Source organism: Rhamphochromis sp. 'chilingali' (genome assembly GCF_963969265.1).
Source record: "Rhamphochromis sp. 'chilingali' genome assembly, chromosome: 1".
In the NCBI taxonomy this organism is placed as follows: Eukaryota; Metazoa; Chordata; class Actinopteri; order Cichliformes; family Cichlidae; genus Rhamphochromis; species Rhamphochromis sp. 'chilingali'.
The window spans coordinates 32,880,822-32,904,376 of NC_137929.1; the positions used below are offsets into that span (position 1 = coordinate 32,880,822).

The 23,555-nt window shown below is 41.0% G+C and overlaps 2 protein-coding genes across 2 annotated transcripts in view; one reads left to right on the forward strand and one right to left on the reverse strand.

Annotated features, from left to right (window-relative positions):
- Positions 1 to 4,202: 4,202 nt before the first annotated feature.
- LOC308404540 (uncharacterized protein) lies at positions 4,203 to 8,394 on the reverse strand. The gene is made up of 4 exons (XM_080894620.1): positions 6,922 to 8,394; positions 6,585 to 6,776; positions 6,217 to 6,489; positions 4,203 to 5,592 (listed from the first exon to the last, which is right to left on the reverse strand). The coding sequence occupies exons 1-4, from the start codon at positions 7,160 to 7,162 to the stop codon at positions 4,550 to 4,552; spliced, it is 1,749 nt and encodes a 582-aa protein (XP_080750746.1). The 5' UTR covers positions 7,163 to 8,394; the 3' UTR covers positions 4,203 to 4,549.
- A 4,096-nt stretch (positions 8,395 to 12,490) lies between these two features.
- Positions 12,491 to 23,555, forward strand: part of rell1 (RELT like 1) — a 30,165-nt gene continuing 19,100 nt past the window's right edge. Inside the window, exons 1-2 of the mRNA XM_080874243.1 lie at positions 12,491 to 12,742; positions 23,199 to 23,396. Coding sequence (XP_080730369.1) covers positions 12,718 to 12,742; positions 23,199 to 23,396 — 223 coding nt within the window. The 5' untranslated portion in view covers positions 12,491 to 12,717. The remainder of the gene's footprint in view (positions 12,743 to 23,198; positions 23,397 to 23,555) is intronic.

The following is a 23,555-nucleotide window of genomic DNA, read 5'->3' on the forward strand; positions in this document are numbered from 1 at the left end:
TGATGATCAAGGTTTCAAAGAGATGATCGAGCAGTTCAACCCAGATTAACATGCTAACTACCTACCAGGCCGATCCCACTTCACCAAATTGATGGAAAAGAAATATGATGCTACCTTTGAGAAGGTTGGTCTCTCTTTCTCTCCACTCTCTCACACCACAAACACAAAATAGCAATTTGTATTAGAATTTAATACATTTCATGATGAAATAATATTAAGAGCTTGCTGACTGAGCAACCAATAAATTAATCTTGGTTAAAGCATGTAATGGAAAGTTGTTGTTTTTTGTTTTTTACTGATATGTTGAATGTTTATTGTTTAACATACGTAACTGTATTTGATGTAAATGAATTATTCAATTGGTAAATTTAAATCTTGATGCATAAACTGACAAGCATTATTAATAATGAAAAAATATACTGTAATATATTTCACTAATGCTTACTATTGTTCCAAATCATCTCATATCTTTAGGTAAAGCAGACCCTTGGTGGTGTCAAAGGTTTCTTCACCCTGACTGCTGATATCTGGACCAGTCTTGCAACAGATTGGAAGATGAAGAGCTTCATCCTTGATACCATGCCTCTTGAGGAGAGGCATACTGGTGCCAATATAGTGACATGGATGGAAGAGGTGCTAACAAAGCTTGACATCTTGCCTGCCAAAATAAAAGCAGTAGTACATGACAGTGGTTCCAATATGGTGGCAGCAATGCGACTGCTGTGCTGGACACACACTCCAGCTCATAGTCGATACTGCTCTCAAAGAAACCACCATCAGCAGAGCACTAGGTGCTGCTAGGCAGCTAGTGGAGCACTTTAAGAGAAGCGAGCTGGCTAGTACAAGACTAAAAATGAAACGGGAGCAAACGAATGTGAAGAAAATACACTGATCCAAGATGTCAGTACAAGATGGAATAGTACATTCCACATGATAGAGAGACTCCTCGAACAGCGCTGGCCTCTCACTGCCACTCTTTCAGATCCCGAGGTAACACCAAGGGGGAAACACTACTTCGACTTGAAGCCAGAGCAGTGGGTGCTGCTTGAAGAACTGAAACAAGGTTTGGCACCTTTTGAGACTGCTACTGTTTACCTTAGTGGACAGCAGTACACAACTGTTTCAGGTCTTCCACAGGTGGTCAAAGGGCTGACACGGGCTGTACACCAAAGCCACCTGGAGACGAGCTCAGGAAAATCTTTCATTGCCAGTGCAGAAAAAGGCATAACACAGAGATGTGGGAATATATGCACTTTCTCAGCAGACAAAGAAAACCCTGTTATTCTCGCAGCTGGCTTGGACCCCAGATACAGAAAGTTGAAGTTTTTGGCTCCTGAAGATGTCATCAGAGTGCAGGGGACTGTTGAAGTGCTTGCTGTCAAAAAAGCAAACACATGAGCATCCAAAAATGCAGAAAGTCAATGGTTCAGGTAGAATTGAAAAGACTGCTCTGGACAACCTCCTTGAGTCTGACACAGACAGTCAGGGTGACAATGAGGAAGAAGCATCTAAGGAGGACCAAGATGTCCAAGTTGTTAGAAGTGAAGTTCAGCTGTACTTTAAAGAAGCCACACTTTATAAAAAGGATGATCCTCTTAAATGGTGGAGCGAAAATGAGGGACGTTTCCCCACACTATCAAAGCTAGCTAAATCTTTTCTGTGCATTCCTGCAACCTCCACCCCATCGGAGCGGATCTTCTCCACAGCAGGGAACATCTACACTCAAAAGAGAGCAAGCCTTTCTGCAGAACATGTAGAAAAGCTAACTTTCCTGGCTATGAACAATAATCTCGTGTAGATTGCTATACTGACTATATAGTCCCAAAGTTCAATATAGTTGTGAGGACTGAGCACAAAATGCTATTTTGTTATATTTGTTTTCGGTTTGCTTCAAACTAGAAATTTCATTAAAAGTCTAATAAACTATTATCTTGTCTTTATTTTTAGTTTCACATACCTTAAACACTTATAGCTGTAAGCTAATGATAGGTCTAAAAGAGCAGACGCATGCTGGTGCAATAAGCTGTACGTTTTACATCCAATGGATGCACGATCTGATTAGTCGACTAATCGCAAAAATAATCGGTGACTAGTCGACTATCAAAATAATCGTTTGTGGCAGCCCTAGTTGAAAGAGAACTTTTCTGGTCGACTAGATGGACTTGCTTTACCCACAGAGGTGATGAGTTTTGCCAGAGACCCATTTAGTGTTTCAACAGAAGGCGACTCCATCAGAGCAAAGGAAGTGGTCCCTTCCACTGACGAGGGGAAGTTCATACTTGAAGTTGTTGACATGCAGTCATCCTTAGCCATGGCACAGGATCTTCGCACTAACGGGCCTGCAAAGTTTTGGACTGATGTCAATACACAGCAGTTCCCTAACGTTAAGAAAGTAGCAGTCGTCATCCTCAGTATGTTTGGGTCAACGTACACGCGTGAATCAAGCTTTTCACACATGAACTCAGCAGCTCTCGCTCACTGACTGACAACACGCTTCACCACTCCATTCAGATTGCACTGACACCTTATGAGCCAAAAATTACAGAATGTGGATGTTTTTTTCTGCATCAATGAAATTTGAAAAATATGAGTGACTTTGCCAGTGTTTTTATTTCAGTGGTTTAGCTATGATTCAGGTGTGTTGACCCAAGGTCATATCTAAATCATGCAGGACACTGGCCCTTTGTCCAACACTGATATAAACAGACACTGTAGTACTTCTGTTAGTGTACATTTCCTCATTATGTTAAATCTCGAGGATTGACAGTGAGAAAGGTGGAATGCAGGGACAGCAAAGAACCTTGAACCCAAACGTCTAAGCCAGATAAACTTCAGACTTCACAGGGTAGAGCAACAGTACAACGTGAACTCCCAGACTGCAGTGACACAAACTCTCCCTAGCACATAATATCACCTTACACACACAAGACAGTGTGGGCAAAACACCAATGAAACCACTGCAGCAGTAAAGTTGATAAGCATTTTTTTCAGCCTCACCAAGCACACAGTTATGAACTAATCTGTAATCCATTCAGGGCGTTCTATCTTTCAAATTTCTGAAGAGCAACCATGGTAAAGAAAATGAAGTTAGAAATTGTCATCAGCTGAAAGAACAGGGCATGAACATTCCTCACATGGGTAGTGTTATCAGCATCCAGGAGCCATTGCGCTCTGCTAGTCCTGACGGGGTCATTGACTCAGATGAGCTGATAGAAATAAAATGTCAAGTGCTGACCCATCCTTCGCTCACTGAGCAGCTTAGCCAGAAGTGCAGCGATATCAAACTGGTAGATGGAGATCTGCAGCTGCAGAAAACTGGCAGCAGAGGCTATTACATGGAAGTGCAACGTACAGTGCTTTGTGTGCTAGTGAGCATGTTTCATTTACAGTGCAACATAATGAGGCATCTGTAAAGGAACAAGTAAAGCCCTTAAGAGGGTTTTACTTCTCATGTTTCTTATCGCAACTTGTAGAGGATTACACAGCAGGTTTCAGTTAAATGAGAGATATTTCAAAATACTAGGCAAGCTTTAATGCACATTTGCTCATGTGACAACTATAAACGGGATAAACACTAACATGATGGCAGAGTTTGGTCTGTCTTGTGAATGAAAGGAGACATTGGAAAGAAAAGCATCTGGATACCTTTAGGTGGCTTGAAGACGTTTCACCTCATCTGAGAAGCTTCTTCGGTTCTAGGGTCAAATGGTGAAGAGCCCCAGATTACAGCCTGTGGGACTGTCCACCTGAGAGGGACAACGGACCCCCTAATGATCCTCAACCTAATCACATGAGCCAAGGTATGAAAACGAGCATGGGTCACAATCAGCCATGGTTTCGGGTGAACCCATTGTGAAACCGAGCCCCACCCTATCATTTGACTTATCGGGTCAAATGGCCCAGGATGTGAGTGGGCGCTAAGGCATCTGGGAAGGGATCTCAAAACTGGATTCTAGATGGCAGACAACCGTTGTCGTAAACCACCGCCTCTGTTCCACTGGTCGCTCCCCGTCAGTTTTAACTGCTCTTAAATTAACATAAGAAACATTTTTCACCACCAAATTCAGTTCAGTGATTGGGTCAATGGGTCGTTCAGTAGGTCGTAAAACTGGGTCTTTCATTTTGTCATTCAGTGGCAACAACAACTACATTTTAACACATGGTGGAATATAAATACCAAACTGACAACATTTACTGTTGAAAATAGTTCTGTATTTCTGTAATTTTCCAAGACAATAACAAAATGTCAAGAATGCACAACTAATTATTGTAGCTTTGAGAAAAACATTTGTTTCCACTTGAAGAGCACATTGTGGTTGAATAAAAAAAAAGCACTAATTGTTCAGTTGATTGCACTATATGTGCACTTTTTAAACACGTAACCTTTCTTCTACAAAAATATTTACATCGTGTAGAACAGAAGATAAAAACAGACCTGGAATCATTTACTCCCTCCAAATATGTACATCAAATTTCTACCTTAAAATAAAATTACATTGGGTAACGATCTTGATATCCCTGAGTTTACGCTCGTTTACAACATGCACAGTTATTCTGTATCACGGATGATATCCTCTCGTAAGTTGACTAGAGCAGCACATATCCTCAGAATCTTTCCTATTTTAGGAGCCATGCTTATGGGAACGATTTGTGAGAGTATTTTGTAGACTTTCAAACGTCTGATTGCTCGTTCAACGTGGATTCTTACATTTGCAATCCGACGCGTGTCTGTTACCTGTTCCTTAGTTAGTTGTCCACGTTTTTTTGTGAAAGAGGGTATTACTAACCCAACTTCTCTCTCAAAGAGCAAGTCTTTTAATGTTAAATCTCCACCTGTCATGACTTCATCACCAGGTTTAAGGTATGTTAACATTCCAGAGTCCATTGTGATAAATTTCTCACTACATTGACTGCCATATGCTGCAGACACAAACATGATTAGACCAGATGGTGCAACAGCAACCAAATATTTGACCGTGTTGCTTGAGTAGTAATGGCTGTACGATCGCCTTCTTGAGTCCAGATTTCTGGGTTTCTGCAAAAAGGTCTCACTGCAGTCTACAATGCACGTAGTATTTGGAAAGGTCTTCTTGAAGGCTGCAGGCATAGTTGCTTTAATAGTTTCTTTTGGCAGCCATGGAATTAATGGCCGGAAAACCTCCTCCAGTTTGTCCAACCAGTGTAAGATGATCTTGCTGGCCATGCTCTGTGATATACGAAACTGGCGGCTTAGGTCACCTATTACACGGTTACTCTTTAATTTCATCAGAGTCATGAGGACTTGATCTCGCACAGGCATTGTAAATTCATTGTCGTCACATCCTTCCAGTGTCGACACAAGAGTGTTAAATGTTTCCAAGGCTATCCCAGTGTACAGCAAAGCGTCTGCATCATTTTGAAGAATGAAATATGCAACTTCATCACACTGAGTCATCTTATCCTGCACTTCTTTTCTGGGAGACCTGTTGCAGTATTGGTGATCTTGTTGTGAAGGATCCTCCCACTGTGTGTGGACTGAGTGCACATGTAGCTCAGGGGGTTGTTTGGAGATGCTGGCCTGGTCTAAGATGACTGAAGGTGCCACTGCGCAGTCTGAATAACACAAAAATACAATCAGATGTGCACTCAAAAAAACCCCTGTAAGCAATAAGAGAAACTGTCGAGTCGCACGTATTATATTTTTGAGGGGAATTTCTCATTCTATAATCTCTCACACACGGAAAATCAGAAACATTTTGTTTACATTTATAAGTCCCTGAAAATGTGTCAGAATTTTAGTTTTCATTTTTAAATGAAAATAAAAAAAATCACAAACTTTGGTTTGCAAAGGTTGCATTTAAATTATTTTACTTGGTTTTCATACAGTTGCAGTTGCTTTAAATACATGATAAAATAACTGCCTCTAATAACTCATTAGCATGTTCTTTATAAACCCAAACCTGAGACTTTCACAGCCATTGGGGCTAATCTCTATGGGACAAATAAATGAAGACATAGTTTTGTCAGCATGCGGCTGGTCTTAATTACTAACCATGGGCCTAAACTTTCTTTAAAATTAAGAATTAGCTGCTAATAACCTGCTAACATCCAGCCTAACACACTTGTTACTATAACCAGCTAGTGCCGACTAACGCCATTCACCATAGCCTACTATTTAGGAGAATTAGAATTGCATGATTAAAATGTGAAACGTGGACACACCACATTTACACTCACCAGGTAAAGATTCTGTGTCTTTGTTTGTGTTGCTGGAAGCTGTCTGACTCACAGTGGTCTGAGTGAGCTTTCTTCTTTTCTTAGGTGGGGGCCGATCATAGCCCAGACAATGCTGAGTTGCTGCTACTACCTCTGCCTCCACTTGTCCAACACAACTCTTGCCCACAGCCTCCATCACGTGGTGATTATGGTGTTGGTCTTCTATCGTGTCCATCTCTGGCAGCTCTTGTGCGCAGGCCTTACCCTCAGACTCTGCTGCTTCATTACCAAAGCCTGTGAGACACAATGAGTGCAAACATATGAGGTAAATGTTCACCAGAAGTCCAATGAAAAGTGCATGAATCGTCAAAAAGCTATATGCTGATTACCGGACAGTGAGAGAATTTTCTCTATCTTTGAAGTGGGGGGTTTGTATTTTCCTCCGACTGCTGCTCTTTGTTGTTTTCGTTGCATTCGCCGACGGTGCCGGTCCAAGCTTGAAGCAGGGATTTCAGAGTGCCCCATGCGTAGCGTTGGAACCCAGTCAGGATTAGTTTCATCCATTTCATAGGCTGGTTTGCCTGCAATAATGCCAAATAATTAGCAACTCTATAAATAGAACGTCGTTCTGCGAAAATAGTCATTCGTTGTTCTAATTTGCTATGACCTCGGAGCGCATCGAAAATAAAACCATTAGGCTATAAAGAGTACTTATTTAGAACTTACCCGAATGAAAATGTCTGGAACACACCAGCAGATATCTGGGGATGGCAGAGAATTGGATATCCGCTCGTCCCACAGCTGCTATCCATGCTAGACGCCTTCTTTTGGTAACATCCGATACATGAGCTCCCTCATTTTGCTTCCAGGCGGGGAAAGAATGAAAAGAAAGCCCATTTTCAAGCTTATTTCCTTGTCGGTCATGCGATCGAACATTACAGAAGACCACACAGCAAGTACGAACCATGGCTGATGTTATTCGTGTGCTTTAGCTTCTCTCAATTGTTAGCACTTTGTTTGGCCTACACAAATGGCGCCTCAACCAAAACTCCTATCCACGCCCCCTCCCGCGACGTCACGCTCAAAGCCCTATAAAATGAAGGGAGCAAACATAGGGGCTGTCTCGTACGTACTTGGCGTACTTGCGTTCACGTGTACTCGTGATACGTCATCAGTCGGAGACCAAGTACTGTTCCAAGAACGCGAAAAATTCCCGGATGTGTTCTCGATTCTCTTCGGAGGGTGTTTGAGTCTAAGGCTTCCAGCCACGCTAGTTTCCGATCCTCCTTCCGAGGCATAGCGTGCAGTGGGTATGGCGCTGGGCACGGACAGGCCTTTCGAAGTTGTTGATGCTCTAAGCAAAATATTTCTAACGCGTTTTTCAGTTTTCTTGAATTACTAGGGCAGCCGATAACAGCACACCTTAAACACGATATCATCCTCGAATAGGTAAAGCCGCTAATTACAGCACAAAATAACCGAATGTGTTGTTAGCAACAAGTGAATGCTAGCTCTCGCTTTGAGTAACCGGAAGTATTAAAGTGAACGGCGGAAGTACTGAAATCTGTGGATTTAAGAAAGCCATTGCCAAAGTGAATAATGCGGAGGCCAATTAAAAATCTGACGGAGCCCACCAAAACTAAAGCTTTATTTATTCAAAACAAATGTAAATGTTCCCAAAGATACTTATTTCAAGCCACAGATTTGACTCACATGTCCTGAATGTGCAGAAAGTTTTGAACATAAGCAGAGACATCCCAGACATAACCCCAACTAGAAGTATCTCGCCTCCCTTACAGCTGGAAATGGAAAGGATGTCATAAAAAGCTCCTGGAGGTGTAACGTGTTGGTGGTCTAATACTTCTGTTTCAAATTGTGCACGTGTACGTATATCTAACATCTTCAGAGTTCATCTTACGCCATAATGTACCAGAAATGGAAGTCAGGTTACTAAAAATGACTTTTCTGCTGCTTTCACAAACCTACTGTATACCCAGACCCAGCCCCTTGGGAGGCACTGCAGTTCATTACTAATTAATTAAACGTGAATTGTAATTGGTTGTTTAAATTCAAGATACGGTCAAATAGTCAGTTTTCCAAGTGCTGCAACCAGCTGCTCTCTTACTGCATCACGTATTTGGAGTCAGTGCTTTAAATTTGCATGTAAATATGTGTCAGATATGTGCAACTGACAAAACACCATGTTATCACACAGAGCAAATCTGCATTGTGTTTTATTTCTTGTTAAGAAATGCTGATTGTATTTTTTTAAATAAAAGAATCTGTAAATGAAGTAATAACCGCATCGGTTCTGTTTATTCTGCTGTTTAGTTTAAGTACCCTTTTCAGTGTTCATTCATTATGGGTAAAGTGCGCCATCTTGTGTACAGTCATGTGCAGTTCTATTTGAAAATGAACATTAGAAGGGATCGTTTATGCTCATTGGATCGGGGTTGGGCTTTTTTAGTGATCGGTTAAACAAAACTGAAGTGTCTGTGTGGACCAAAATTTTTAGGTAGATCATTGACTGATGTGTACAGTTGCGAGGTACCAAATTATGTTTATTGGAAAGGGGAACTTTCAACCATTTGCATTTGTGCTCAGGGGAAGGGGGGGGGGGGGGGGGTGTCTTTGGTGCTGTTTGTGTGTTTACATTTTTGGCACTGTACAATAGAACCTCCAAGAAAAAGGACATTTTCATCAATCTGTAAACATTTTGATCTCATAATGCCAAATTAGGTCAGTGTTTTCCCTTTCCTGTTTCCATTTTTGCTCACTTGTCTTTGGAGTGAATTATGTTCCAATTCCTCCCTGAAGGAATCTTCAGGAAGGAATATTGTTATTTAGTTTATTATTAATTGATTATTCATTTTACTATATCACACAAATAAACTTAATTTTAACTCATTCAAACCGCTCATCCTTAATATACATAAACCCTGCTCTCACATACATGTACACAAGCACTCCCACTGTCACGAGAACTTATATTTCACGTTTTTCACTTTAACTTCCTTGCAAAGATGGGGTTTTTTTTGTAAATTGCTATGTTAGTCAATTATATATTTTTTGTTAAGATCAAATTCACTGGAATATAGACACAATATAGCACTTCATCACAACCTGGTAATGTGAAGCATTCATCACTCATTTGGTGTCCAGACATCAGAATGAATGAACTTACCGGTAGTTCAGTCTCTCCCCATGCTCTTTATCCAGGTTGCCTGCAGTGGTTTTTGAAATCCTGCAGATGTCGCTCTTGAGCGGCACACCAACACAGTGTCGACACAGCATGGGGAATGTGCCACAAACTCCACGAGGCGTAGTCTACCCATCACTAGCTGTTACTGTCATGTGGGGAACAACACAGAGATGAACAGAGTGCATTGACTCATTGTCACCGATACCCAATTTACATTCTGGACCAGTGTGTCCCAATCTTGTACAATAAGGCTAACTTGAGTTTTTGAACACAAAACAGGCTCTTGACCTGCAACTCAGAGGAACACATTCAAAGCACATGAGTTCATGTATGTGCTTGATGGATTTCTATACTCTTTCCACCACTGAAAGCCAGAAATGAACAGCAGAATTATGCACATTCGGTCAGATCTTCTGTACATTTATGATTTATTTTCAGGTGGTTTTCTACATGCATGTGCCTATAGAGACACTGTGGATGTGTACGAGGATGAGTAATAAGCACTTAACTGCAGTTAATAAAAGTATAAGGAGTTTATAACAAAAACAAAATGCCTGAAAAACTAAATCAAAAACTGATTAAACAGGTTGTGTTTGATAGTAGTAAAGAAAATTGGCTCCATCTGGATGAAATGACCTGGAGGAGGGTGACGGACCTAATGGTACAGTGGGATGTTGCGGAGCACCCTGGAGTCATGCACTGACCCAGGAGGCAAAACCAGGCCAGCCCACATATGTATCCACGAAGCAGCCCTGATGGTCACAAACTGCCCGCAGGATTATGGAGGGGAACAATTTCCTGTTCCTGTAGCACTGACCATCAGGGCCACTGGGAGGCTTGATGCAGACATGGCAGCCGTCAATTGCACCAGCAGCTTTCAAAAAGATCCTGTCTTGCCAGCCCTGCTAACCCATGAGACACGACATCTAGTTCTTCAGGTTTCCGAGGGAGGCGGATGACCCGTTGACGAACAGCATACCACCCCCGTCTATGACCCTGTGGATGATGCAGTGAACTGTGTAATGAGCTATTGCTGGAGCTATGGAAACAACTCTGTAGGACGCTCCACGTGTCAGTCAGAAAAGAAAAACAAGACCTCAATTGTGGCACCCCAACCATGTGTCCCATCCTGGTTAATCAGATTCAGCAACACTTTTAGAGACTCCCTGCTCAGGCGAAAATCAGGTCTAGTGTCCTCATTATTAAAAAATCTGTCCAGGACTGGGACACTCAGTTTAATCCTGCAGTACAGTGGTCCGGCCTGTTGAAGGAAAAAGTGGAAAATAACAGAAATTGTTTTATTCTTGTCATCATTATGAATGTTGCTGTTCTGGTTCTTTAAAAAAAGATTTTATGTGTAAATCATTATTTTGATTATTACAGTTGGGAACAGCAGGTGATGCAAATCTGAAGGCTAGACCGTCTCATGTACCTCTCACTTTTGGCATTCGTGTTATTGGCAGTCTTAGAAGGCCTATGAATTGGGACTCAGCTAATGTATGTCTGCAAATACTAACTAATCCTTCCTATCTGTTTCAATATGTACGCAATTATAAATGGCCTGTATTTGTATAGCGCTTTTCTAGTCCCTAAGGACCCCAAAGCGCTTTACACAACCTGTCATCCACCCATTCACACACACATTCACACACTGGTGATGTCAAGCTACATTGTAGCCACAGCCACCCTGGGGCACACTGACAGAGGCGAGGCTGCCGGACACTGGCGCCACCGGGCCCTCTGACCACCACCAGTAGGCAACGGGTGAAGTGTCTTGCCCAAGGACACAACGACCGAGACTGTCCAAGCCGGGGCTCGAACCGGCAACCTTCCGATTACAAGGCGAACACCCAACTCTTGAGCCACGATCGCCCCAAATGTGCTTTACTTTTCCAACTGTTTTCAGAGGCTAACGTTAGCGTTTGTACTCAACAGTAAAAATAAGTCTACAACTTGGGCTCTTCCTCCACTGAAATCTAAAGGTGGAAGTAAAACATAAATTAAGAGATCGGGACTTTTATTAGAGTCTTAAACTATTCCTTTCTACCTGTACAGTTGTTGAAAGATTCTGTCAGTTTATGTAACAGCCTTCAGCTGTTTTAGCTAACTGGCACTCACAGCTAACTTCAAAAAATAAATCATGTTGAACCTAAAATTACCATCATAAAAATAAGTCATCAGAATATTCCACATTTATCTAGTAACCACAGGAGTTAGAAAAAGATAGCAACTCTTTCTACATGCATACATTTATTGGTGGAGTGTGTGTAAATGTTAATTAAAAGTGCTCTGGTATAGGTAGTTGATGGAGACTTATTATAGTAAGTGATAGTAAGTGTATGACTGATAATTGAACAGAAATAAGTATGTTTAAATAAAAACAAAAATAAAAAGTAGTCACTTAGTAGTCACTCTCCAAAAAAATAAAACACACACACACAGTGTACTGAGCATTTTGCTTTATTGCAATCCTTTTTGGGTTGGAACACACTTCTGACTTTAGCTTTCTTCCGGCATTCTGAAGGAAAAACCTCCCATCCTCTCCACTCCAGCTTCACTAAAAGCAGTAGAGAGCTTCTCAGTGCCATCACCACCACCTGTTCTCTCACCTGCCTGGCGCCTCTTAAACTCACGGACACCCCTCCTCTGCAGCTGAGCCAGGGGCCACACATCTGTCACATTTTGTGAAATGAAATTTTTTTTTTTAACCTCAAACATGCATTGTGAACATTTTTTTTAACCTTTTTGTATTGTTTTTGTGACCCATCTTTTTTTTATTTGCAGCCAACAACACATTTAAACAGCATAAGTTGACCCAAAGTGCTTCAGCGACAGGCACATTTACATTTCAGGTTTTACAACAAACAAAAAAAACAACAACAAACCCAGTTTCAAAATACACGAAAAGCTGAAAGGTGCGTTTTGTTGTGTTAACTAATAATTGTGGGGGAAAATAAACTAGTGATTTTGTGGTCACTAAGTGTGTTTAAAGCTTGCAAACTGATGATGATTCATCTCATAAATCATGACACATCAGTAGTTATTGGTATCGGCATTTAAAAAAATGTGCAATCAGGCACGGCATCACTTAAGGCGGCAACGAACGCGGAAGTGTCGGTGAGTGAGTGCTCTCGCTCCAGCTCGACTCTCTGTCGGGGACACTACAGGGCGTATCCGCTCTCTGAGAATCAGGAAACACGTTGATATTCGCTGCAACTCTCCGCTTTATTTTGATCAGTGTAATCGCTCCGTAGTGCTGACCGTCAGCGGCTGCCTAGAACATCGACACCGACACCAGCCTGCTGGATATCAGCCCAGCGATGAGCAACACGACCGCTTCTGACGGTTGGTTTCTGAGCTTTCTATAACTTGTGTGGGGATGAAACCGTGTTTCACCGCTGCAGTTCATGGTATATGGTACATATATTGCGAAAAGACCTCTGTAGTTTTCCATGTCGTGACATTGATGTCAGCCTTCCTGGAAAACGAACTTGTTAAGCCCGCGTGTAAAGTTTCAGGAGGATATTGCGCACCTACATCAGATGCGCTGCAAGGCAGAGGAAAAGGAAAAGTTAGTAGAGTCTCGTTAGAGGCTTTGGGAAAACTATTGCTTTTGAATAATCAGACACACCTTATTAAGCTTTATTTAGTTATAATGACTTACATGCTGTCCCATTGTCACAGAAAGACTGTTAAACTTTGGGTTTGAGCGATTGAAATATGTTTTTGCAGGTTTGTGGTATTTCGGCATCATTACGGCGCTTGCAAAGTTAACGTGTTATGTTAAGTTAACTCTTTGTATTACTTGACCTATTCTGCTTTTTAATATAATGGCTCTTTCAAGATGTAAGGGGGCGATCGTGGCTCAAGAGTTCGTCTTGTAATTGGAAGGTTGCCGGTTCGAGCCCCGGCTCCGACAGTCTCGGTCCTTGGGCAAGACACTTCACCCGCTGCCTACTGGTGGTGGTCAGAGGGCCCGGTGGCGCCAGTATCCGGCAGCCTCTGTCAGTGCGCCCCAGGGCGGCTGTGGCTACAATGTAGCTTGCCATCACCAGTGTGTGAATGGGTGGATGACTGTGTATAGTGTAAAGCTTTGGGGTCCTTAGGACCAAGTAAAGCGCTATACATTTACCATTTAAATGTACTCACTGTTTGTCCTGCTGCAGATTTTCCATCACAAAACTCAAAGCCGACTGAATAACCTGTAAGATTAAACTGAGTACTGATAAACTGAGTGTGCAGTTGAATATTTGCTCATCAGATAAGGACTCTTCGAGCTATGTTAATAACGGTTTCACAATGTCAGATCACGCTTTACTGCTTCCCGTGAGAAAATGTTTATTTATTTCTTCTTCTGGTATAAAACAGAAAAGCATGAGTTTTGTGGTTTACTGTAATAATCAGCAGATTAAGAAATATTAACCATAAATGTCAGCTGCTTCTCCAAAAGTGCATCAAGTTTAATTTTATGTCAGAATGTCTGTGCCTAAATGTGTGAAGGTTGCTTTAAAAGCTCAAAAGCAGAGCCAGGCTCACCCTGGATGTTTGAGGGCTGAGATCAACACTGAACTGCCATCAGTGCGACGCCGTCACATCTAAATAAACCGAAGCAATTATTGTTGGATTATTTTCTGTAAAAACAAAAGAGTATTCGGGGCAAATATAAATCATTGCTGCAAAAGGGATGGGTGCTTTCAGAGTTTCTAAGCAGCATATAAAGACATTACATTCGCTTAAATAATTTGCACGTAGTAAAATGTTTGTGCATGTTGGCAATATTTCCCCTCTGTGTTGTGATCAGTGTTGGAGTCATTACTACACAAAATGCTTTTTCTTTTTAAAAAAATAGCGCAGTACCTTACTTAATTTCTCCCAGGACAAAGTCTATAAATGTATTACTCCTTAGATTACTTTCATGTTTCGCCATAAAATAACCTGAAAAGCATTATGCACAATTACCACTAACATAAATCCCTATGCTAACGAGGACACACTCTTTCTCTTAGTACTTAGGTATGAGCACAAAGCCGACAACAAAAAGGAAAAATGAAAACGAGCACAGAGACTTCAAAGTGATCTCCATGGTGATTCTACCTTAGAAACATAGACGGGTAGAAATAGATGCCTGACTGCTCATCAGTTTGTTACCTGTTGAAGTTCATGGTCTGGCTGCTGGGCAGCGGTCGGCTTTTACTCGACTTTTGCTCTGGGTTTTTGGCTAGCTTAGCATTAGCATGCTATCTGTGCAAGGTGCTTGCAAAGAGCTGATTTTGTATTAACAGCATAATGCAGCTGTTTCTGTCTTGGATGTTTGCACTATAAAATTACTCTGTCCTCCTTTTATGCAACAAAATATAAATGTCCATATGCACGCTGCAGACTGTGCCCCGATTTTCCTCGAATCAATAGGCAGGCAAACTTACAATTCCAAGGAACTGAGCTACTGGAATCAGAATCAGAAAGGGTTTTATTGCCAAATGTTGAGCAGGTTTACAACATTAGGAAATTGCTGTGGTGCTTAGTGTAAACATACTGTCATAAACGCTTAAATAGATATAAAAATAAGAATTAAAAGTGCTAAGTAGATAGAAATTGGCTCTCTGTAAGAACTGGTTCTCAGTTTCCATCTCTACCCGTAATATTGGGCAACATAGGAAGACATCTCATTTGGTTAACCAAAGCTGTTTAGAAAAATTGGTAATAGTTCATTAAACAAAATTTAAAAAAAAAAAATAGATTGATAAATACCTTTCTACCTGTGGGAAATTTCAGTGAATATCAGTGTTTGGGTTTGTGCCCATGACTGAGATGGTTACCACGCCTTCCAGAAAGACCAGAAAGTCCAGGTGGGAGCTTTGCAGCAAGCAGGAGTGCTTAGTTAGTAGGTTGTCCCTAGATCAATGTGCAGCTGCTTCTCTGAACTTTATCCGAATTTGTTAGCATATACCAATAATCTGTGCTTTTAAAATGGATCTCTGTTGTTATATGCTTGCTGACTTCACCCCTCTGAAGTTGCCTTACATAAGTGTGGCGCTGACCGCCTGATTGAAGCTTTGTTCGGGCTTGCAGTCACAGCCACAAGGAGGGTTCAGTTACAGTAGACAGTTTTTATTCTTTTTGTTCCACATCATTTATAGTTTTTGACGTTAGATGAAAACACACAAAACGGCACAAAACCCTGATACAAATCAGATGTGCAGTTCACTATCCTCCAACACTGTGTACAACCATGAAGCTCCTTATTTACAGTGTCAGAGACTAGATGTGAGTAGGAAGAAAACAGCTGATCTGTCTTACATAAACCTTTATGTATAATCTTTAAAATATTGACTGTTTGACTGCAACAGCTTCTGAGGCATTTCCTTAGACAGATAATGAGCTTGGGTTTTTGTTTTTGTCACTTTATGTCTTCACAATCTGATCTGTGCATTTCATTATGCTAACTCTGATAGTATTCTGTTTTTATATGAGGATCGATGGAGATGAATAACTTATAAGCAGTGATTATTGCGATGCCTGTTGAACGACAGAGTACTGTAGTGTCAGTCTCGCTCATTTAGTTCCAGCCGATGTCTTCATAACCTTTAAAAAGTGGGGACTATTTCCATCTTTCCATGAGAGGTCTGTGGCTTGAAGAAGGCCAAAGCTCATTCAATTAGACCCACTCATCCAGTCCCTTAATTTGGAGACAGGAAAACACTCGTATCACATGTGTTTGTTTATGTGTGAGTGTGCAGTAATCCTTTCCTAATTACCAGGCAGAATGTAAACTCACTCCAGTTTCAGCTGGACACTCAGGCAGTCACTGGTGTGTGAGTCTGAGAGTGGTTCCCAGTTTAGTCGAGCAAACTCCCCCAAAGCGATTCAAAGAAAAGAAAAGTTTGTCTCAAAAGCTAGAAGGAAAAAACGAAACTGGACTTTTTTTTTTTTTTAGGTTTTTGAAGATGTTTCACCTCTCACCCAAGAGGTTTCTTTATTTCTTTTTTTTTTTCTTCTTTAACAGAACTTGATTTAATTAATCATTTGTGTCCTCACATGAGCCAGGGTGTGCAAACAAAAGCGTGGGTAATCACCACCAGAGGTTTGGAGTGAAACCATTGTGACACCTTGCTCCACATAGATTGCCTTCTTTACTCCTCTTTCACACCGTTGGTCTTCTCGGGCTAAAATGTGAACACTGGCAAACTCAAACGTGTGACCTTTACCCTTTAGGTGCAGGTGTACAGTGTTGAGTACACCTGAGAGTTGAGTGTTGTCCTGTCGAGGTGGCTCTTCTTGCTGTCAGCCACAGAGTTTAAACGACCTCTTAGTGATCTTTCAAATTAAAAGTGACTTATAAGTTGTACTACATAGCTGGTCTCTAGCCACGTACATCAGAGAAGATTACCCCCCCCCCCCACACACACACACACACACACACACACAAATGTCACCACCTGGATTTAACTAAGCAAATACTTAAACCCTTCCACTGGTTTGGAGGTCTAAGTTTGGGTAATGTTATGTTGTTGTGTGCTTGAAAAATGTGGTCAGCTGACTGCCTGAATATACTGAATGACCAGGTTTTTCCGTCAGCCATATTATTGTGGTGTAATAGCCGGGATTCATCGGGCTTAAATTGTGAAAGAGTGGCTCAGGGACAATGAGGCAACCCTCCAGTGTATTTATCGTCTCTTCACATGTCAACGAAGAGCATCCTTCAATCCAGCTGGGTAAGCTTGAGCCAAGATGTTGGAAAGAGTGACTTTTGGTCAGCTAGAAGCTTCTTTTTTTTTTTTTTAAACACTTTGGTGTCAAGGAGTTAGGTGAGGAACAACAAATGCATTTTTTGTGTGTTAAACATTGGGAACTGGTTAAACTTTTTAAAAGTTCAGACTAAGCGGCTCAAATTGTTAACCGCGTCAGCAGCTCACCTTAAAGCTTGACTCTACCTGGCTGCTTTACATTGTTGAAGTTCATCAATACAAGTTGCTAAATTTCATTATCATCTGTCGCTGTCTGGTTGCCACATCGCAGCTCGTCACTTCCTGTGTGGACAGTCATGCATTTTCCTGAGTATGTGGAAATGAGAAGCCACAGTGAACAGAACTGCATCGCATTCAGTTGAAAACCTATTTCCCGTAACTTATCCGAGGGATACATAAAGTTCTGTCTCTTTAATTTCCTGAACAGTAGCAGTACTGTGCTCTTTCTTTATTTTGCTGGGAAAATGGGAAATAGTTTCCACATTTGTTAAAACTTGTACAAACATACATGGTAGGGCTGTGCGATATGACCAAAATCTCATATCCACATAAGACATTTATCGTCCTGACGACGATATAAATCACAAAAATGTAATATTTTTCTGTAAATTCTGTGAATCTCGGGCAAAACAATATATATCAGATGACGATATAAAAACGTCTATCATTTCATTTTACGCTATCGTTTGTTTCGTGGTGTCGTAAAATACACCGTTTACAGCAATATTTTTTTTCATCGTTTTGATGGTCACTGCAGTGGCTATATTAATTTCTTAAAGTTCTCTCTTTCTCTTATATTTAATATAACCACACTATGGACGAACAAGAGCCTGTTTTCACGTGTTGTCGTTAGCCACAACGACGGTAACACCATCGCATGGCTCCGCTGTCCACTTGTTTGTGATAGTCCCAAAACGTCGGCTGCATCCTCCGGAGGCCGCATTTGAAGGCCGATTACGTCACAGCCAGGCGACGAAGGCTGTCGATAAATGATAAATGTCTTATACCGGGATATGAGATTTTGGTGAAATTGTGTGTGTGTGTGTGTGCTAAGTTGTCTCTTATGTGTAGACACAACACTGAGTCATCTGTTGAGTTAAGGTGACCTTTTAATACTTGAATGATTTACAGGTCAGTGTTAAGTGGTTTAATAAACAAGCGTTCCTCTTAAAATGATGGATGATGGACTGAAAATGCAGCCAATGTCCAAAGAAAAAGAGTAAGTAACCATGTTTATGGTCTCAGGCGATTATGTCCATGCATGTCAGTAACTCAGGACCGAAACCTAGTGAGGAATCATTACATATGGTGCATTTTTATTTACTCCAATAAACGTATGAGACTATTTAGGAAAACCAAATGAATCAATTTGAGTGCAATCTGTGGAATTTCCCCCATTGAAAGAGAGGATATTTAAAAGTTAATGTACAACGTTGTGCTCCTTACTCATTGTGTTTTCACGAAATCCTGTGGACTTCTGAATACAATGAATCATCAAACATAGACAAAGTGCAAAGAGGAAGCGATGTGGAGTAAACGTCATTAGACTGAAAGGGCACCGAATCCACAGGAATAAATAGCAACAGAAGGCTGATTATTGCATGTGGTCGCCTGCCGTAAATATTTCCCTGTAGCTGGCATCCAATAGTGTGAATATCCATAAATGGCATGAAAAGTGCTTTAATAATGTGCTTTTTCGCAATCTGATATTTATTGAGGTGTTTGAATTCTTGGTTGAGTCAATATATAAAGTAAATACTTGTTAAAAACCCAATCATGACATCAGAAATGGGAGATTTGGATAGAGTTTGATTGGTGCATGCTGATTGCATTGTGTTTGCAATCAGGACAGGAGAGTGAACAGGTGGAAGGAGCAGGGAAAATTAAGAGTGCAGCACACTGATGAGACACGAAAACAGCTGGAAAATTGAGGAAGAGGTGAGCATCAATAAAAGGCAAGACAAAAGTGACTCGGCAGGAGCTGCGATAGCAGGGTTGGTAAAGTTTAAAAATTAAACTAACACGTCAGCATAAAGTCTGGGATACTCTGAGTGCTTCATAGACACGGTTTTAATGTTTTTCTCAAGGTTTAGTCCCTGCTGCTTAACAACAAAGCTGAAGAACTCAAAAAGACATCATTAAATGTCTCTTTAGACTCTTTCTCTCCTAGGGAGCTTTCTTAACTAACTTCAATCATTTCTTCCTGTAATGATCCACGTGTCTCTTAGGCTGTTCAACAAAGTCTTGCTATTAATTAATGCTACAATATTACATACAATAGAGTTATCTCTATCAGCAGAGTGTGCTCCATAGACTTCCAAGGTGGCTGCAATTACAGCACTACTTTAAAGTCTGTCATGGATCCACCTGTTTTAGTGGATGTTCACAAGCCGAACAAGGGTCAGCGATCAGATGACATGCACGTTTCCACCCGTGTGATGGTGTTGCACACAAAGGGTCAGATTACTAACTGAATGTAGCTGAGTGCTTTAAATCTTGCAGCCGTCTCCGATTCCCTAGCTTACACTTTTTAATGCCCAGTTGCCAAGAAGTGACTCACAGAGTTTGACGTTAAAACGAAAAACTAAAATGAAACTAAAAATCAGCCCATGTGATTAGCAGGGCTCAAAGAATGCAGCGACAGCCAGCGTGCTGCTCTTTTGTACAAATGACCCCAATTTAATGGCCTGTTCTTGGTCTCTCGTTGCCCTCCACATCTGCACCATTAATCATGAAAATTGAATATGTTTTGGTCTGCACAGCGGTTGGATAAAAGGAGAAACTTTTAGATATCAGCTTGGGTTCTTGGAAATGGTTATCACTGCTGATATTTTATCAGTAATTTAAAAAAAAAAAAAAAGCTCACAAAACTGCAACTTTAGTCAAGAACGAAAAGAAAACAACCTCTTCGTTCAACAGAAAATCCAAAAAGTCCAAATGTTTCTTAGAAGTTGTAGCTGGAAACTAATGTAACCGCCGCCCCGCTGTTGTTGCCGTTTAAATTCATTTTGTTAATCCCCTTCTGTGAAGTGCTCATGTCTCTAGCTTTATTTTGTAGTTCTCTCTCTTTTATAGGAGCTCCACCACAGCACCAGCTGTGGTTACAGAAAAGATGTCTGGCTCCAATTCAGAAACTCCTCAGTGACCCCGTTCAAGCCATTTGCTAGTCTCCAGTCTTATTTTATTTTAAAACAGTCATCTAATTGGCCCGTGATTACTTCTGAGTCATTTTAGAGGCGCACAGGACCGTGCTGTTCCAACAGTGTGGTTGTCACTGTTATTGCAAGCTCATAGACATGCAACTTTTGGTAACAGGCTGGTCAGTCAGCAGACAATGATCAGTGTGTTCAGGTTTGGGCACCAGGGAACTGGGACAATGGAGGAGCACTAATGTGTTTATGCATCGGGTGCACATAAGCTAGTATTTAGATACATGTCTCCGCGCGTGGTGCTGTTCTATAGTTCGTGCAGATTAGCTGTCGTGCTGCCCTCTCTGTCTGCGTCTCTCTATCAGACCCACCCCGAGTCTCTTTGTGCTGTGCACACACAGACCTGAGCAGACAAAAGCTCTCTTGTTTGTAGAGCTGGAATGCGTCATGTGGTACCTCACCTTTGAACTTTGACCTGATCGAGATGTTTGGTTCAAAATGTAATATTTCATAGTATCATCTGATTTATTCACACTTACGCTTTTTTTTGTTTGTGTTTTTACATTCAAACATTTACAGTTTTAGTCATTTTACAGTTTTACAAAAGTTGTGTTCTGAAAATATTGGCATCAGTAGCATTATTGACACTTCATATTTCCTCCATGGCTTAAAATGGGGAGTGGAGTAGTTAAGGTGGTGATATTACTTTACTATAATAGGCCTAGGTTGCTGGGGTTGCCCCATGATGCAGTGAGCATTTCTTTTTCACTCTCTGTTGTATTATACACCAGTATTGCAGTTATTCATTACTCAACTGTGGCTCTGTCACGCATAGTGTGTCTTTTGTCCTGTTCTTCTCTGTGCTCGCTTCCCCCTCCCATCAACCCCAACCGGTTGTGGCAGATGGCTGTCCCTTCCTGAGCCTAGTTTTGCCGGAGGTTTCTTACTGCTTGCTCATAGGGGGTGATGTGACCGCCGGTGTTTCTATCTATTATTGTAGCGTCTTTACCTTTACGATATAATAAAAACCTTGAAGTGACTGCTGTTGTAAACTGGTGCTATATAAGCTGAGTTGAGTTGAATTGAAGGGACTTGTTTTGTACTTGCAACAGCAAATCTAATGGAAGTCAGGTTAAAAGTTATTTTGCTCATGGTGTGTTTTATTTATCATAATTAGCGGTGACACCATGGGTGCAGTGGGTGGCTGGTTTGATGAGCATCCCTGCTGTCACAGATTAGTGCAAGCAGTCCTCTGTTGACCGTGCAGCGTAAATACAATGAATTATGATTTTTAAGCAATTTTTTTCCCCATGAGCTTTCCCATATGGAAAAGATATATATAAATCTTATAAAGTTTGTATCTGTCTTGTGTGAAACTTGTATGAAAAGCATATAAGAGTGAAAACAGATATAAGATCCCTTGAAAAATTATATAATGAAACTCATTAAAACTCATGAAAGTGGCCACTTTCATGAGTAAATCATATAAGTTTTTACTATTTCTTTTCCATATGGGTTGGGTGAGCTTATAAGTTCATTCGGTGGAAGAGTCATCACTTGCTATCATGTGAATACTACAGTAAAAACTTACTTAGATCAGGTAAACATTAACACTGTTTACCTGCTTTAAGTACAGGCCTACCACCACTAAGGTAAATGTTACTGTTTGAGGAAATGTGGTATCTTTGTGTCTTTTAACAAAGTAATTAAGTAATGGATACACAACTAAATGACAGATAGGTGCCTGTTTTTCACAATCTACTTTAGAAATGTTTGTTTTTTACAATAAGTCCACAGTTTTGGAAAAAGGGACCTTTTTTTTTTTTTTTGTGAAGAACAAAAACTTTCTGTTTTATAATTACTTGAAAATCTGGGCATCGAGCTACCAGCGCATCTTCTTAAATTTTGCACATTTATTTCTTACAATTTAAATGTAAGAAATACATGTGCAAGGCCTGCTGACAGGTTTCCTTGATTTACTGCAGCAATATTTCTTTGTCATGTAGAAAAACGGAGACATTCTGTTGAAAGTGCACTTCTTTTTTTCTGATATGGAGACGTCTCAGGGTTTGAATGTGTAGTAAACTGGTTTGGCCCAGTTGAGATCAAAGTAGGCTGTGTGTTGCCCATGATGTAAAGTGAGTTTGACATCCCTGGATGACAGTGGCAAGACCTCCTGAATTTTTTTTTTTTATCTTCAAAATATATTTTTGTTGTTTTAATTGAAAGTACAGGATTTGGAGCCCAGGAGATGTTTATTGTACCCAATCCAATAATCTGGACTTTAGACCCCCGGGTAGGCAGGTAGGAGTGGGAGCAGAGGCAGATTGAGCTAAAATGGTGAGATGTTTGTGGTCCTTGCGTCTGCTTTCTGCTGTCGTCTGTCTGATGATGTAACCGCCCGCTACGCCCAGGTTGGGTTACATCTGTTATGTTTAACATGCATTAAAGTCACCTTAAATAAAACATGTGACTGACTGCTATCACAGTTTATGGGACCCTTGTAAAGCTGGTTTACAGGAGTGCCTGCTCTCCTCCCTCACTCAGAAATAAATCAATAAAAGGGGAAAAAAACCAGTCGAAGACAGAAACTAAAAACCTTGGAAAACATTCCCAGTGTTCTTCACAGCTTTTTTGTTTTTGAAGTTTGTGCCTGCTTCCTAAATGCGTGCTCAAAGTTGTAAATGCGTCAAGTTCATGTTGCAGCTGATAACATTTGAATCCCATCAGCTGCTCGGCTCACCCTTCATGTGTTCTCCTCACACCCTTTGTAGAGATCAGGTTGCAGTGAAAGGTGCTGTGAGGACAAGGATTTTGTTTTTCTGCGCCGCCTTACAAGAATGTATTGAATTACTGCTTTTTTTTTTATTTTTTATTTTTTTATTTAAATTGTTTCTCATCCTCTAGCTGGTGACAGTGCTGGAACGAGCGGCGGGACCAATCCGTACTACATCGCCTTTGTGCTGGTGCCTATTCTCTTCCTTCTGGGCCTGCTCGGTGTGGTGATCTGTCATGTGCTGAAAAGGAAGGGCTACCGGTGCACCACAGACCATGATGACGAGGAGGAGTGTAAGGAAGAGGTCAAAGATCCCGAGCTGGGCGGAGGTAAGGTTTCAGAGATTCTGGGAGGTCATTGGAGGTTCTGAGAAATTTGACAGTATCGTTGGATTTATGTTTTTATTGAGTCTAAGGCTTAAATCATCCATCGCCTATATACAATACAAGCCAAAGATTATCCCACAGCCAGGCTCATATTAATCCAAG

What these genes read in the sequence shown, in the direction of transcription:
- LOC308404540 (XM_080894620.1), bottom strand. Translation starts at nt 7,162, where the DNA reads ATGGTTCGTACTTGCTGTGTGGTCTTCTGTAATGTTCGATCGCATGAC. An exon ending in GAAAATTCTCTCACTGTCCG is followed by an intron (nt 6,490 to 6,584) that starts GTAATCAGCATA and finishes TGTGTCTCACAG; the next exon opens with GCTTTGGTAATGAAGCAGCA. An exon ending in AGACACAGAATCTTTACCTG is followed by an intron (nt 5,593 to 6,216) that starts GTGAGTGTAAAT and finishes TGTGTTATTCAG; the next exon opens with ACTGCGCAGTGGCACCTTCA.